Genomic DNA, 12,917 nt, shown 5'->3' with positions numbered 1-12,917 from the left:
AGAGAGGGGAAGTGAAAATAAAAAAGGGATGAGCCAGGAGAGTGTACATAGGCTTAGGGGATCTGGACCATCCCAAACTGGCAAACTTTAAAACAGAGGTATAGGGGATGGTTTTTGGACCAAAATTTTAAATATGCGGGTGTAGGGGAAAAACTAAGTTGGATTCCCCCAAATTTTTGAGCTGGTCAAGTATGGTTGAGCCATTGCCAGTGGGGAAACAGGCAAAAGGGGTCAATGTAAAAAAGAGAGGAGACATCAGTGGGAGAGAAAAAGAGTGGGACAGAGACAATGGCACTGGAACAGAGGCATTGAAAGCAGCAGAGACGAAAACAGTGGTAAGAAAGAGGGAGAGAGAAAGGTATGAAGCCAGTGACAGTGGAATAGAGAGACAAGGGAGAGAAAAAGGAGACAGTGGGAGAGAGAGGTATATATGAAGGGCTTATTTCAATAGTGGTACAAGTCCATTACCTCCACTTTTCTGTCTATAATGCTTCTGAAATTAATGAGGCAAACAAACAGAAAGAAAGGTTCATCTCTAGCAAGAAGCCATATGCTTGAATATCTCTGGTATCTCAACTGCAGATTTTTCAGCGCTCATTTAACTTTAGGACTCTGTATCTCAGTATGAACAAAAATGGACTTGTACCACTATTGAAATAAGCCCTTGATATGGATAGTGGCGGTGAGAGGGAGATTGTGAGTATGAAGGCTTAACTACCAAGAAAGACAAGACAAAAGGATTTAGAATGTTCTGTGTTTAAAAAATCATAAATATGTTTGCCTGCTAAAATTCCTGGCTAGGAAGGCAGAATGAGGATTTAGGCAGCTGGTTCTGCACTAATCTACCTAGATCTTTTAAAGAGGGTAAATATTCACCTCTTTGTGCTCTGACAGGAGTATTTTCCGCTGATGGAGTAACACTCTGATTGGTCACAGTATCATCTTGTATCAGACTTTTTACATAAACATTGTATTTTCCTAGAACCCTCCAACAAATGTCTTCGCTTTGCCCTCTAGGATACTGCTTGCATGTGGTCGTCACATTTCAAATTGCTTCTTAGTATTATCCCTAAATACTTAAGACTTGACATGCCCATGGTGTTCACCATTAATCTTCCAATTGGATGCTTATTGACTTTTTTCTCTTTGTTATAGGGATTATATTACATTTATACACAATGTAGATTCATCACACCAGGTGGAATTTATGTTAAGATCTTTCTGCATATCCTTATCATCCAAGATAATACTCTCCTGTAGAATGTTTTGTCGAGAACATTATCATATCTTGGTTAGTAGTTGGTGATTTTGGTAGTGTTGAAGGCTTTCGGAAACCTAGGAAGACAGAATGTGTCTGTCAACTTCCATCTGTTCAAAAGATGTCATGTATGAATGAAGCAAGCTATGGAAGCCATGCTAATTCTTAAAGAGCAACTTGTTTTCCTCAGAGAATAACATAATTTGTGAGCATAAAATATGCTGTAGGATCCTGAAATAGACAGACATCAGCAATACTGGTGTGTAATTATATACATCTGATCTTCCACCCACTTGGAAACAGGAGTGACCTTTGCTCTTCCCCAGTTATTGCAGATTACTTGCTGTGCCTATCCTCAAAAAAATATGAGCTAAGTGCATAAAGTATGAGGTGTAGTCATAAAGTTTTAAATAGAACCTCAGAGAGAGAGAGAGAGAGAGAGAGAGAGAGAGAGAGAGAGAGAGAGAGAGTTGAGTAATTTTTTTTCTATGGTCCTGGTACACACTGAAATCTCTACACTACAGTATCATAGCACTGCTGGAAGAGCAAAACAAAATGACCAAGTCCATCTAAACTTGCATTGTGTTGTTTTGTTTTGGACACTATAGCGGCATGCTACGGAGTCCTGGCATGGTTATTTCAGTGTGTACCTGAACTGTAGACATGTACCAACAAACAAAAATATTAAGTAAATAACCAATTTTTTTGTTTTGTTTATTCAAGTGGTGATTAAAACTTCTGCCATGTCTTATACATTGGTGTGCAAAACTTAAGGATGAAAGTAACTTTTGCCTGATGTGTCACTGCCAAGTAACATAGCTCGATGAAACTTGACCCTTAAATAAAAAGAACTGCTATTGTATAGTTCAGGATGCAACTGAAAGAAATATGCAATGAGACAAACAGAACTGACACATTTATTCCACCTTCTTTCAGAGGTGGGGATTCCGCTGCTGTGAGTTGTGCGCCAACAACAGCTGATATCTTATGCACTCTGCATTCACTGCACCCCAAAGCACCCTAATTATGGTCTCCTTTATCCAGACATGGAGATGAACCTCCTGCGGCGGCGGCCACGGTGTGGGCTTACTGTGGCTGCCTGCATTCAGTCGCTCTTTTCTGAGCTCCAGCACTTGCCTTTACCTGGTATTCCTGCCTGTCGTAAGAGGTGAATAAAAGGAGTCTCAAATGTTTTGGCCCATATGTGATGGTCCCCTCTTGGGTTTGACTACCATACTTCAAAATTATTCCGAAGAGCGAGCCAATTGGGGAAGGGCGCCTTACTTTGTGCATTGTGTCCACCGTGCATTGAGACCTTTAGCCAGCTTATTCGTCGTTGAATTGTCTCTCCATAGTATACACAGCATCAATCACAAAGACAATGGCCAAGTGCTGACACATACAAAGACGTGTGTGGGCCCTTTTCATTCTGATTGTGTTCAATGGTGTAAACAGAACAGTAAAGCAAACATCTTTCTTGAAACCATATTAAAAAGATTTTCATGTTCTAATGTGACATATCATTGATAATCATCATAAAATTATGGTAAATAAAACTTGTAGCACAATATTGGCTACAACACTAAAGTTGGCAGTCTTTGTAAACAGAAAACAATAGGCATGAAATCTACAGCTTGTTGCCAACAAGGAAGTCACTTAGCTCAGGGATGTACCGAGTGAGAAAGAGGATGGAAATTGTCATGTTACAGAGCATCTTGAGGAGGAATGTTTATGTCTGACGTCAGATCACGCCAATCTAAGACCACCCACTTAATACGGACTAGTGTATTTCATGTGGAAGTGATGACAATTTGAACGAGAACATCACAGAGACAGCTGTCTTCAAAAGCGGTGTTTATTTGTATAAATGACTGAAATTAAATTAGAAATGCTGTAGTACAATGCAATGAGCATAAGGAAGATTACTACTAGAGTCACTATTATCAGATTGTGATTATCATTAAGGCTGTGACTTAGCATACTTTCCACCCTTCCAAACACTGCAGATGGCTGTGATCCAACATACCGACAATGAAAATCTTGCTTACCATGCTAAAGCTATTTAACACAATCAATAACTTTGCGTATAGTGTGCAGTTTCTGCTTTATTCCAAAGCTGACTGAGCAGAAATACGATGCACTTTTTACATAAATTTGTATAAAAATCAACGCTGAAGGCCATGGTAACAGCATAGAAAACTTAAAATTCTGGAAATGTTTTAACACAGATGGAGCTGTAAAAGGAGTGACTGTTGCAGCATAAAATGACGTCATGCGCACGGGATGAAGCCATTCAAATTTCCGTTTAGCCTCAGTGTAGTTCAGTCGGTCCAGGGCCTTGCATTCCATTATTTTCTGCTCCTTCTGTAGAATCTTACAGTCTGGCGAGCAAGAGGGATGGTGCTCTCAACAGTTGACACAGATGGGAGGCAAGGCACATGGAGTATCGGGATGGGAGGGACGACCACAATAGCGACATATGAGGCTGGAAGCACAGCAGGAAGACATATGGCCGAACTTTCAACACTTTAAGCACCGCATCGGGGGAGGGATATATGGCTTGACATCACAGCAGTAGACTATCACCTTCACCTTCTTAGGTAATGTGTCACCCAAGAAGGCCAAGATGAAGGCACCGGTGACAACCTGATTATCCCTCGAACCCCAGTGGACGCACCGGACGAAATGGACGCCTCGTCGCTCTAAGTTGGCGCGCAGCTCATCATTGGACTGTAAAAGAAGGTCCCTGTGGAAGATAATGCCCTGGACCATATTTAAGGTTTTATGGGGCGTGATAGTAACAGAAACAGCTCCCAGCTTCTTACAAGCAAGTAATGCCTGTGACTGGGCAGAGGATGCTGTTTTTATCAAGACTGACCCGGACCGCATATTTGACAAGCCCTTCACCTCCCCAATCTTGTCCTGTAAATGCTCTACGAATAACTGGAATGGGCACAAAGGATTCCCTATCAGCTCTTGTATGGACTAGATACTGGGGCAAATACGTCTCAATGTCATTCATAGCCCTTCGTTCCTCCCATGGTGTGGCCAGGGAGGGGAACGATTTGGAGTCATACATGTTTGCATTAAAGTGAGCCCTCGAACGCTTAGAGACTGCTGGTGGTTGGCCACCAGCAAGAGAAGATGTGCCACACTTCATTGAGCTAATTGCTCTTAGAAAGAAACAAAAACAATTATTTTATGTTTTTTATAATTTTATATTATTACATTTTTATTATTACACTGAAGAGCCACAGAAGTGCTACAACATGAGGTGGCATGGCCTCGACTAATATCTGAAGTAGTGCTGGAGGGAATTGAAACCATGAATCCTGCAGTGCTGTCCATAAATCCTTAAGCGTATGTATAATTGGGTGGGGATCTCTTCTGAACAGCATGTTGCAAGGCATCCCAGATATGCTCATTAATGTTCATGTCTGTGGAGTTTGGTGGACTTTGGAAGTTTTTAAATTCAAGAGTGTTCCTAGAGCCACTCTAGCAACTGTGGACATGTGGGGTGTCACATTGTCCTGCTGGAATTGTCCAAGTCTGTCGGAATGCACAATGGACACGAATGGATGCAGGTCATCAAACAGGATGCTTACGTATGTGTCATGTGTCAGTCGTATCTAGATGTATCAGCGGTTCCATATCACTCCAACTGCACACACTCCACACCATTACCGAACCTCCACCACCTACAGGATCCATGGGTTCATGAGGTTGTCTCCATACTCGTTCATGTCCATCCACTCGATTCTATTTGTAATGACATTCATCAACAGTCCAATGTCATTCCTGACGAGGTCTGGGCAACCCATACAGCTTTGTGACGTGCAGTCAAGTGTACATGAGTAGGCCTTTGGCTCTGGAAACCCATATCAGTGGTGTTTCGTTGAATGGTTTGCACGCTGACACTTGTCAACTGCCCAGCATTAAAATCTGCTGCAATTTGCGGAAGGGTTGAACTTCTGTCATTTTGAATGATTCTCTTTAGTTGTCATTGGTCCCGTTCTTGCAGGATCTTTTTCCAACCACAGTGATGTTGAAGATTTGATGTTTTACCGGATTCCTGGTATTCATGGTACACTCGTGAAATGGTTGTATGGGAAAATCCCCACTTCATCGCGATCTCAGAGATGCTGTGTCCCATCACTCGTGCACCTAATATAACACCACATGCGAACTCACTTAAATCTTGATAACCTGCCATTGTAGCAGCAGCAACAGATCTGACAACTATACCAGACACTTGCTGTCTTGTATAGGTATTGCCAACTGTAGCGCTGTGTTCTGCCTGTTTACATATCTCTGTATTTGAATATGCATGCCTGTACCAGTTTCTGTGGTGCTTCAGTGTATAATTTCAACTATAATTTAAACACAGTTTTAATTTCATATTTTGAACAATGTAAAGCGGATGATAGTAACAGTGATTTGTTCATTTTCGCTTGTTGTGTTTCCTATACTTCATGCATTTTACACCTTTTGGGGTCTGTCTGCTGAAAAGTGTAAAAAAGGGGATTTTTACTGTAATTGTGTTTCAATACCAGGTGTGCTAATACGAGTCTCTGTCATTTGTGTTTCACTGCTGTTGTCACACACTAGTACAGTAGTATCCTCCTATTTAAATACCTGTATGAATGTGGAATTTAATATTTTCAAAGGAAAATGCAGTGAAGAAAACTAACAAAGAGTTGCTGATCATACTTACTTTCAGGAGGTGAAATTTGTAGCACTGCTGATAGACACAAAAAGGTGACATGTGCTCACTTCCAGTGGTGTGTGTGTGTGTGTGTGTGTGTGTGTGTGTGTGTGTGTGTGAGAGAGAGAGAGAGAGAGAGAGAGAGAGAGAGAGAGAGAGAGAGAGAAAGTAAAATTGAAACACTTCCTAGCTTCTGTAACTAATAGTCCCTTCATCAGGGTTAAGAGAGAGATAGTTTGGAGAAGGTTAAAAGGAAAGTGCAGGTCACTCCAACTTCAGGATAAGAGGGGACCCATCTGTGGTGACGTGGTTAGGCAAGGACACTTAATGTTCTGAACTAATGCATTAGCTTTATTGATAGAGGAGTGCTCTATCAACACTGGTTTGCAATGCATATTTGTCTTCCCTGCACCTTCCCACCCCCTGCCCTACCCTACTTTTAAGGTAATGGGGCAAACAGTGTGGGACATTGATTAAATTAGTTAGCAATTTGTTCCCATGGTGTTGTGCACAGGATCGATCATGTGCTTAAAGCATAGAAATTAGTATAAGGTTAACAGAAAAATAATCTGCAAGAAAATAATTTCCGTGTTCAGAGTTGGGAGAGCAGGCATCACTAAATTCACGAAGTGGAGATATTGATTTGTTGTTGGGTGGCTGGTATATTGTTTCATTCTTCTCACTTAGAATTGTTGCTTTTGTGACACAGTTGCAAAAATTCTGAAAGTATACATACACCTTCAGTATGAACTTCTTAATATAGATTATTCAGGAAATAATGTTAAGGCACCACCTGTTCAAAGAGAGATTATCTATAGTTGTCATTAATGTAGTTGGTTTTCCTTTTAAGGTACTTAGTTGTTGTATCCAAACACCTGAAGAAAATGTAACATTATCCACATTCTGATAAGGCATATTTCTACCATGTAGATGTCCAATGCTGTGCTGCACTTCCTGGGAACGTTCCATACCTCACCCACTAAGTCTAAGTCATAAGTGTAACTGTTATCAAACTTCAATTACTTGCATCATCTTGTTTTGAGGCCCTTCTGTTTGTGTTTAGAAACAGTGAGTAATAATTTCATATTGATTCTTTCTCAGATGCCATTTTTGTTATACTTTAGCCTTCCTTACCGTGATATGCGTAGTTATCTTTCCTTTATTTTTCTGTCCCTGCTCACAGTGTGGATCTTTTGGTGATATTTTCCAGATAAACAATCAGAAACTGAGTGTGACGATGGACAATGTAGCACTGTGTGTGTTACAGAATGCTGATGGAAAGTGGAAACCAAAGGATAGATCAAGGTAAATCATTAAATTACTTGAAAATAGTGTGAATACAATGTGATTATGGTAGTTTCACTACAGATTAAGTTTTAATCATATCTGTGTTGTTGCATTATCTGTGAGCAGTGTGTGCTTTGCAGACTCATGGTAGAGTTGGACATGTGTAGAGCAAGAAAGTTTAGTAAAATTTATCAACTGTTAACACAATTCTCTTCAAATTATACTTCAGTATAGGTCCTAACCATATATGCTGGAAAAAATATTAGTACATGTGGAAAGACAACATCGGTTTTGATCTGATGACCGCATATGCCACCTGAGGAATAGTGGATGTACTGAAACTGGTTTCAGTGTCATGTGCTAAAGGTAGCATAATGGAATAGCTACCAGAGCACCATCTGTGTCTACCATATAATAGGGAATGCTCACAGCCTGAAGGCTCAGTGTGATGGAAACATGTGAAACAGGCAGGCAACCATGCCATGGAGATGCACTTGTGCTTCCTACAACCAACTGAGTGAGTTTGAAATGGGTCAAATTATGGCTTTTAGAGTGGCAGATGGTTCTTCTGGAAACTTGTCACACAAGTTGGATGTGCTGTGTCAGTTGTGGTCACGTGAACATTCTCACACCCGTAGATGAAGTTCAGAACATCCATGCAGCGCAGACACCCGCAATGATCATCATTTTGTAATAAAGGCAGCAATGACAGATGGTACAGCTGCCACAGCACAGGTAAGAAGGCTTTTTGAGACCAGATGTGTCAACACGAACCGTTGAGAGTTGGTTACCAGCTGTGGGCATGCAGATCTATAGTCTGTTTTCCATTCACAGCACAGCATCAACATGCACGGCTCGAGTGATATTGTAAGAGGATCACTTGGAACATGGAAAGCGTGGCATGGTATTTAGTGATGAAAGCAGATTCTGCTTGCCCACAAGTGATGGTCATTTGCACATACGACATAAATCTGGTGAGCACTGTCTTTTAGAGTGCATTCATCCAATTCAACAAAGACACACTCTCGCCCACCCCCACCCCTCGGGCCTTATGGACTGTGATGTGAGAAGATACAACTCTCATTCATCTTGGTGTTTTGGAAAGGGACACTAATTAGTGCTCGGTATGTGCAGAATGTTATAGATATGTTCTTTTGCTGTACTTGCAACAGGAGGGTGAAGTGTCATTCCCTGCCCATGAAACTCAGTGTGCTCCACAACACGAGCAGCAACTTCCCTGCCGAGCACCCTCTCTGGGCTTGTCTCCAGGGGAGCACATGTGTGATATGATGGGATGAGAAGTGACTCGTGCAACTCTTCAACCAACAACTCTTACAGAACTACGTGAACAGGCCATGCAGGCATGGCATAACATTTCCCAAGACAGTATTTGCCATCTGTGTGATTAACTGTATGCCAGAGTCAGTGCCTGCATCGCTGCCTGCGGAGGCTACACAATGTACTGATATGGGTGCCTCAGCATGGGTTGATATCTGGTACCTCAGATCCGCTTGTGCTGTTGATCTGTAAATGTAATCTTTTCATGTACTCCATATGCACTGTTGCAACAATAAATCTTGAGTAAACTGGAAGCCTCTAAAAGTGTGTACTAACATTTTTTACAGTGGTATATTTCTTTCCTGTTAATTTAATGGAGTATTGTGGTTCATTGTCGATGAAAATTATAGGTCAGTTGATGACAGTGGCATTGTTGCACATAAGAAGTTGCTGTTTTTTCCCATATAAAATTTGCTTACTAACCATCAGTGAGTAGAAACTATGGTTTAATTATGAATTAAATAATTAGTAGTTTTTTTAATTATGTATGAGAATTAGTAAAGATATAATAATCTTTTATTGTTATTTCCATGCCTGCACTTCATCTAACTGCTGAGCAAAATGTTAACAGAACTCACTAAGGACCATGTTTAGTACTGTTGAATGACTAAGTACAAAAATCTACAAAGTGGTATAAAAATATCACCTGCATTGCTGCATGGCACCTGTAAGCAGTACATCATATGTGTAATTATTTTAATAAGTTCTTAAGTTCTATCTTAGGTCAAGTAATAACTATTATTCCAGCTAATTTTATGTATTATGGCTTTAGTTGATAGCCTTTACTGTGGATTGAAACTAGTTACAGTTTTGAATAAATTGAGTCTCAAACAAAAGTGTGACACCTTGTGATTTCCAAAGACAAAGATGTAAATTACCAGGAACTCTTTAATAACTGGTTGGGAAATAAAAAAGAAATTACATCATCAGTGTTAAAATGCTATAATTGATTTGTTGCTCAATAATAGGATGGAGGAACAATAAACATGTATGCCTTTGTCCAGTATTGCTTCTTGTGTTATTTGCCCTGAAACCTACTTTTTTTTTGACAGATAACTCTTTCCATGCAGTGTGATACAGTGTAACAGAAATTTGTTGTTACATGTAAATACTTGTTATGTTCATCAATGCAGGAAAAATATGCATTAGATTTATGTTTATTCGCTATATATAGTCACGATTTCGTGATGTGATTTATGTGTAAGCCCAGAGCAAAATTTCTATGTACTGGATTATAATACGTAATACTGTAAGGTGCTGTTCAGAAAAGAAAAATGACTGTGTATTCAAATAATTTGAGGTAGAAGTTTTTCACCATTAATTTTTTGGCTTAAGTAGCTGTGGTTCTCTTTTCAGTGTTTAGACTTGCAATATGTGTCTGTTATGGGTGTGAAGTTAAGCCTACAGCCAGTGTGAAGAAAATATGAAACATACTGAGTTCTATTGATAATTTTCTTTTGTGCAAATAAATTGTGCGTTAAGGACTGTATAGTGTTACAGGAAACTGCACAAGTCTAGTGTTACCAATGGTAAATTCAAAAGAGATTTATAATTTTGGAACAGGAGAGACAATCAGTTCAATGAAAATTGATCGTAGAACTCTCCTGTCATTATGAGAGGAGATTGCTGAATAATGTAATAGCATTATATCAGTAATGTTCAAAATTTCAGTTGATAGAAATGGATGCTAAGACTGAGCATCTACTAACAATAGGCTTTTCACACAGAAATCTCCTCAAAATTGCAGTAATAATAAAGGAAAATTGGAAATTTGTTTTACAAGTAGTAAATGAAACTTACACGAGCTCTGATGTTAGTACCAAATAATTACTAGGAACATAAGAGAAATAGTAATGGTTTCTGCTCTGGAAATTTGTCTGAATTTATTATTGTAGAAGAGAAGTAAACTATCAGTATACTATTTTTGTATGTGCTGTTGTTTCAAAGTGCTAGAGAGATATATTGAAAAATCCCTATCTGACAGTGGCCATTTTAAAATGTTCATGTCACTTCTGTGCCACCATTCATCAAGCCGACCATTGCTTCAGAAGGCGAACTGGCAGACCTATACCAAGGATGCTGTCTTTGCAGCCTCCCCATTGGGAACCATCCGTGATGTTCTCAAAGACGTCTCTGCTGCTGTCATGCATGCTGCCAAAACATTGGCCCCACTTTCCACGGGCACTGTCACATCAATGGTCAATCTTGTGGTGGTTGGAAGAAATTGTATCAACAACCTGAGCTCGTTAAGGTGCTCTTCAACAATATAAGCAACATTCCATAGTGGCCTACTTATTATGTTTAACCTTTAAGCGGTTTGCATGCAGGGGCTCTGCTTAATTAAGCAAAGGAAGGAACAATGCTGGGAATGCTACGCTTCCTCTTTGGGAATGCATTGCATCTTCCTTCTAGGTATGGACAAAGATGACCTTCTGGACCGTCAGTGGCCAACAACCTTCTCTAGTCTCTTACTTAATGGTAGAGTCTCTGCCGACTCGTATATTGGGAGGGGGTGGAGAGGGGGAGATATTTGAAAATTCTTGTAATTCTTATAACTAAGGTAGCCAATGATTTTGTTTTCAGTTTTTCTGTGGAGGCGAATTCGCTGGACTCTGCAGCTGTTTTAGTGCAGCAGCGAGCTTATGAAGAACTGGTGGACTTCGACAATCATCTAGATGACATCTCACTGGACTGGACAAATGCTCAATTAAATGATATAATAGATAATGCAGTTCAGGTGGTAGGTTAAGAGATTGTATATATGTATATATTTTTAAAAGAGTCCCTGAGGTGATAACCAAATTATATATCATCTCAGGCTCATACCTCTGCATTTGTTGATGAGGAACAGAAAATTTATATTATTTATATAACTGCTGGACAGTTTTGTTGTTCTCAGACACAAGGATTGTGGATGAAGCACATCTTGAATATATCTGTGGCAATATTCTCCATGTGACAAGCACCTAAAATGTGATGACCTTCTTCACATCAGCAAGCATTCCAAGACTGGAAGTCATTCTCCTTTTTAAAGTGTTTAGTGGTGTCAGTGACAGTAAATTAAATTTTCTACTGACAGTAGGGCATTCTTGTTGTTTATCACTGACATTAAATTGCAAAAAGCACCATTTGCAAAAGATATGTGCATATTCAATGTTGAGTTTGCTGTTAGACCATATGACATGTTGTAATATTTGGTAGTTTTCATTAGTATGTGCAACAGTGAATAGCTCCACTTCTTGTACCTTGTAATTTACACACAGTTTGCCTGAGCCAAAAATTGTGTGTCACTCAGATTTTGTGTGTGTTGTTATGATTTAATTATTGTGTATGGTTTGTTGGATTGTATATATAACTTTAAATTGACAGGATAGAATTTGAAATTAAACTTGTAAGTTGTTGAAATTTATACCATTCAAAGATAATGTAAGAAAAAAAATACGTATTGTATTGATCCTTGTAACCTTGAGATTTCAAAGTTGTTAAATCTATTGTTACAGTTTTTTGTCCCTGTGTGAGTAGTAGATATTTTAACATGACGATTATATAAAAATGAGAAGATTTATCTACAGTTATTACATACGGATACAACTACTGTCACTTTCAGTACAATTAGTCTGTTCTGCTCATGGAACTAATATTACCCTATTTTGCCCCAAGCAGAACATTTGTTTCTAGAAACAATGACACAGGTTATCCAATCAGTTAACATATTGATTATGATATATTTCTGTGAGTGTAACATTTTATCAACTTACTAACAAGAATTTCTTCTCAGAGATTAAAATTAACTGTCTGAACCTCATAAGCTTATTCATAAATTTTGAAGACTACGCGGACTGCATACCTGATTTTTCTACACATGCAACAATAAACTCAAGAATTTGCTCTTGTTGGTTAACATACTCTTCCAGTTCTTCATAATAGTAGGAGATGTGTACATTTTTTGTGGTTTTCTTTTCTTCTCCCATAGATAAATTATAAATTGTTATATGCTCATTAAAGTGCGACAGGAGCAATTGCCTTTGAGCTGTATATATCCTCATAGGGAAACAATAAGATTATTTCTCATGATAGTTAAATGTGTCCCCCCCCCCCCCCCCCCGCCCCATACTCCATATCATTCCTCCACAGTACACCCTTCTGTCACTCATTCGTGCCTTTGAATGCCTTGTGCTTTGCAACACCTGTACTCTTCTGCACTTACCCCCCCCCCCCCCCCCCCCATGTCATTGTCTGTTAGGTGATTAATTTTGTGTGCATTTATTTCTGATTGTTAGCTCCAGGTAACATAATCAGCAGAGCAAGACTTAGCAGTGAAAGCTACAG

At 39.4% G+C, this 12,917-nt stretch overlaps 1 protein-coding gene across 1 annotated transcript in view; it reads left to right on the top strand.

The window, feature by feature from the left end:
- LOC126251458 (ER membrane protein complex subunit 8) overlaps nt 1-11,997 on the top strand; it is a 56,045-nt gene extending 44,048 nt beyond the window's left edge. The window contains exons 4-5 of the mRNA XM_049951889.1: nt 7,174-7,268; nt 11,172-11,997. Coding sequence (XP_049807846.1) covers nt 7,174-7,268; nt 11,172-11,337 — 261 coding nt within the window. The 3' untranslated portion in view covers nt 11,338-11,997. The remainder of the gene's footprint in view (nt 1-7,173; nt 7,269-11,171) is intronic.
- Nucleotides 11,998-12,917: the final 920 nt, after the last annotated feature.

The sequence above is a fragment of the Schistocerca nitens genome, chromosome 4 (genome assembly GCF_023898315.1).
Source record: "Schistocerca nitens isolate TAMUIC-IGC-003100 chromosome 4, iqSchNite1.1, whole genome shotgun sequence".
Lineage (NCBI taxonomy): Eukaryota > Metazoa > Arthropoda > Insecta > Orthoptera > Acrididae > Schistocerca > Schistocerca nitens.
This window is presented reverse-complemented; position numbering and strand designations above follow the sequence as displayed.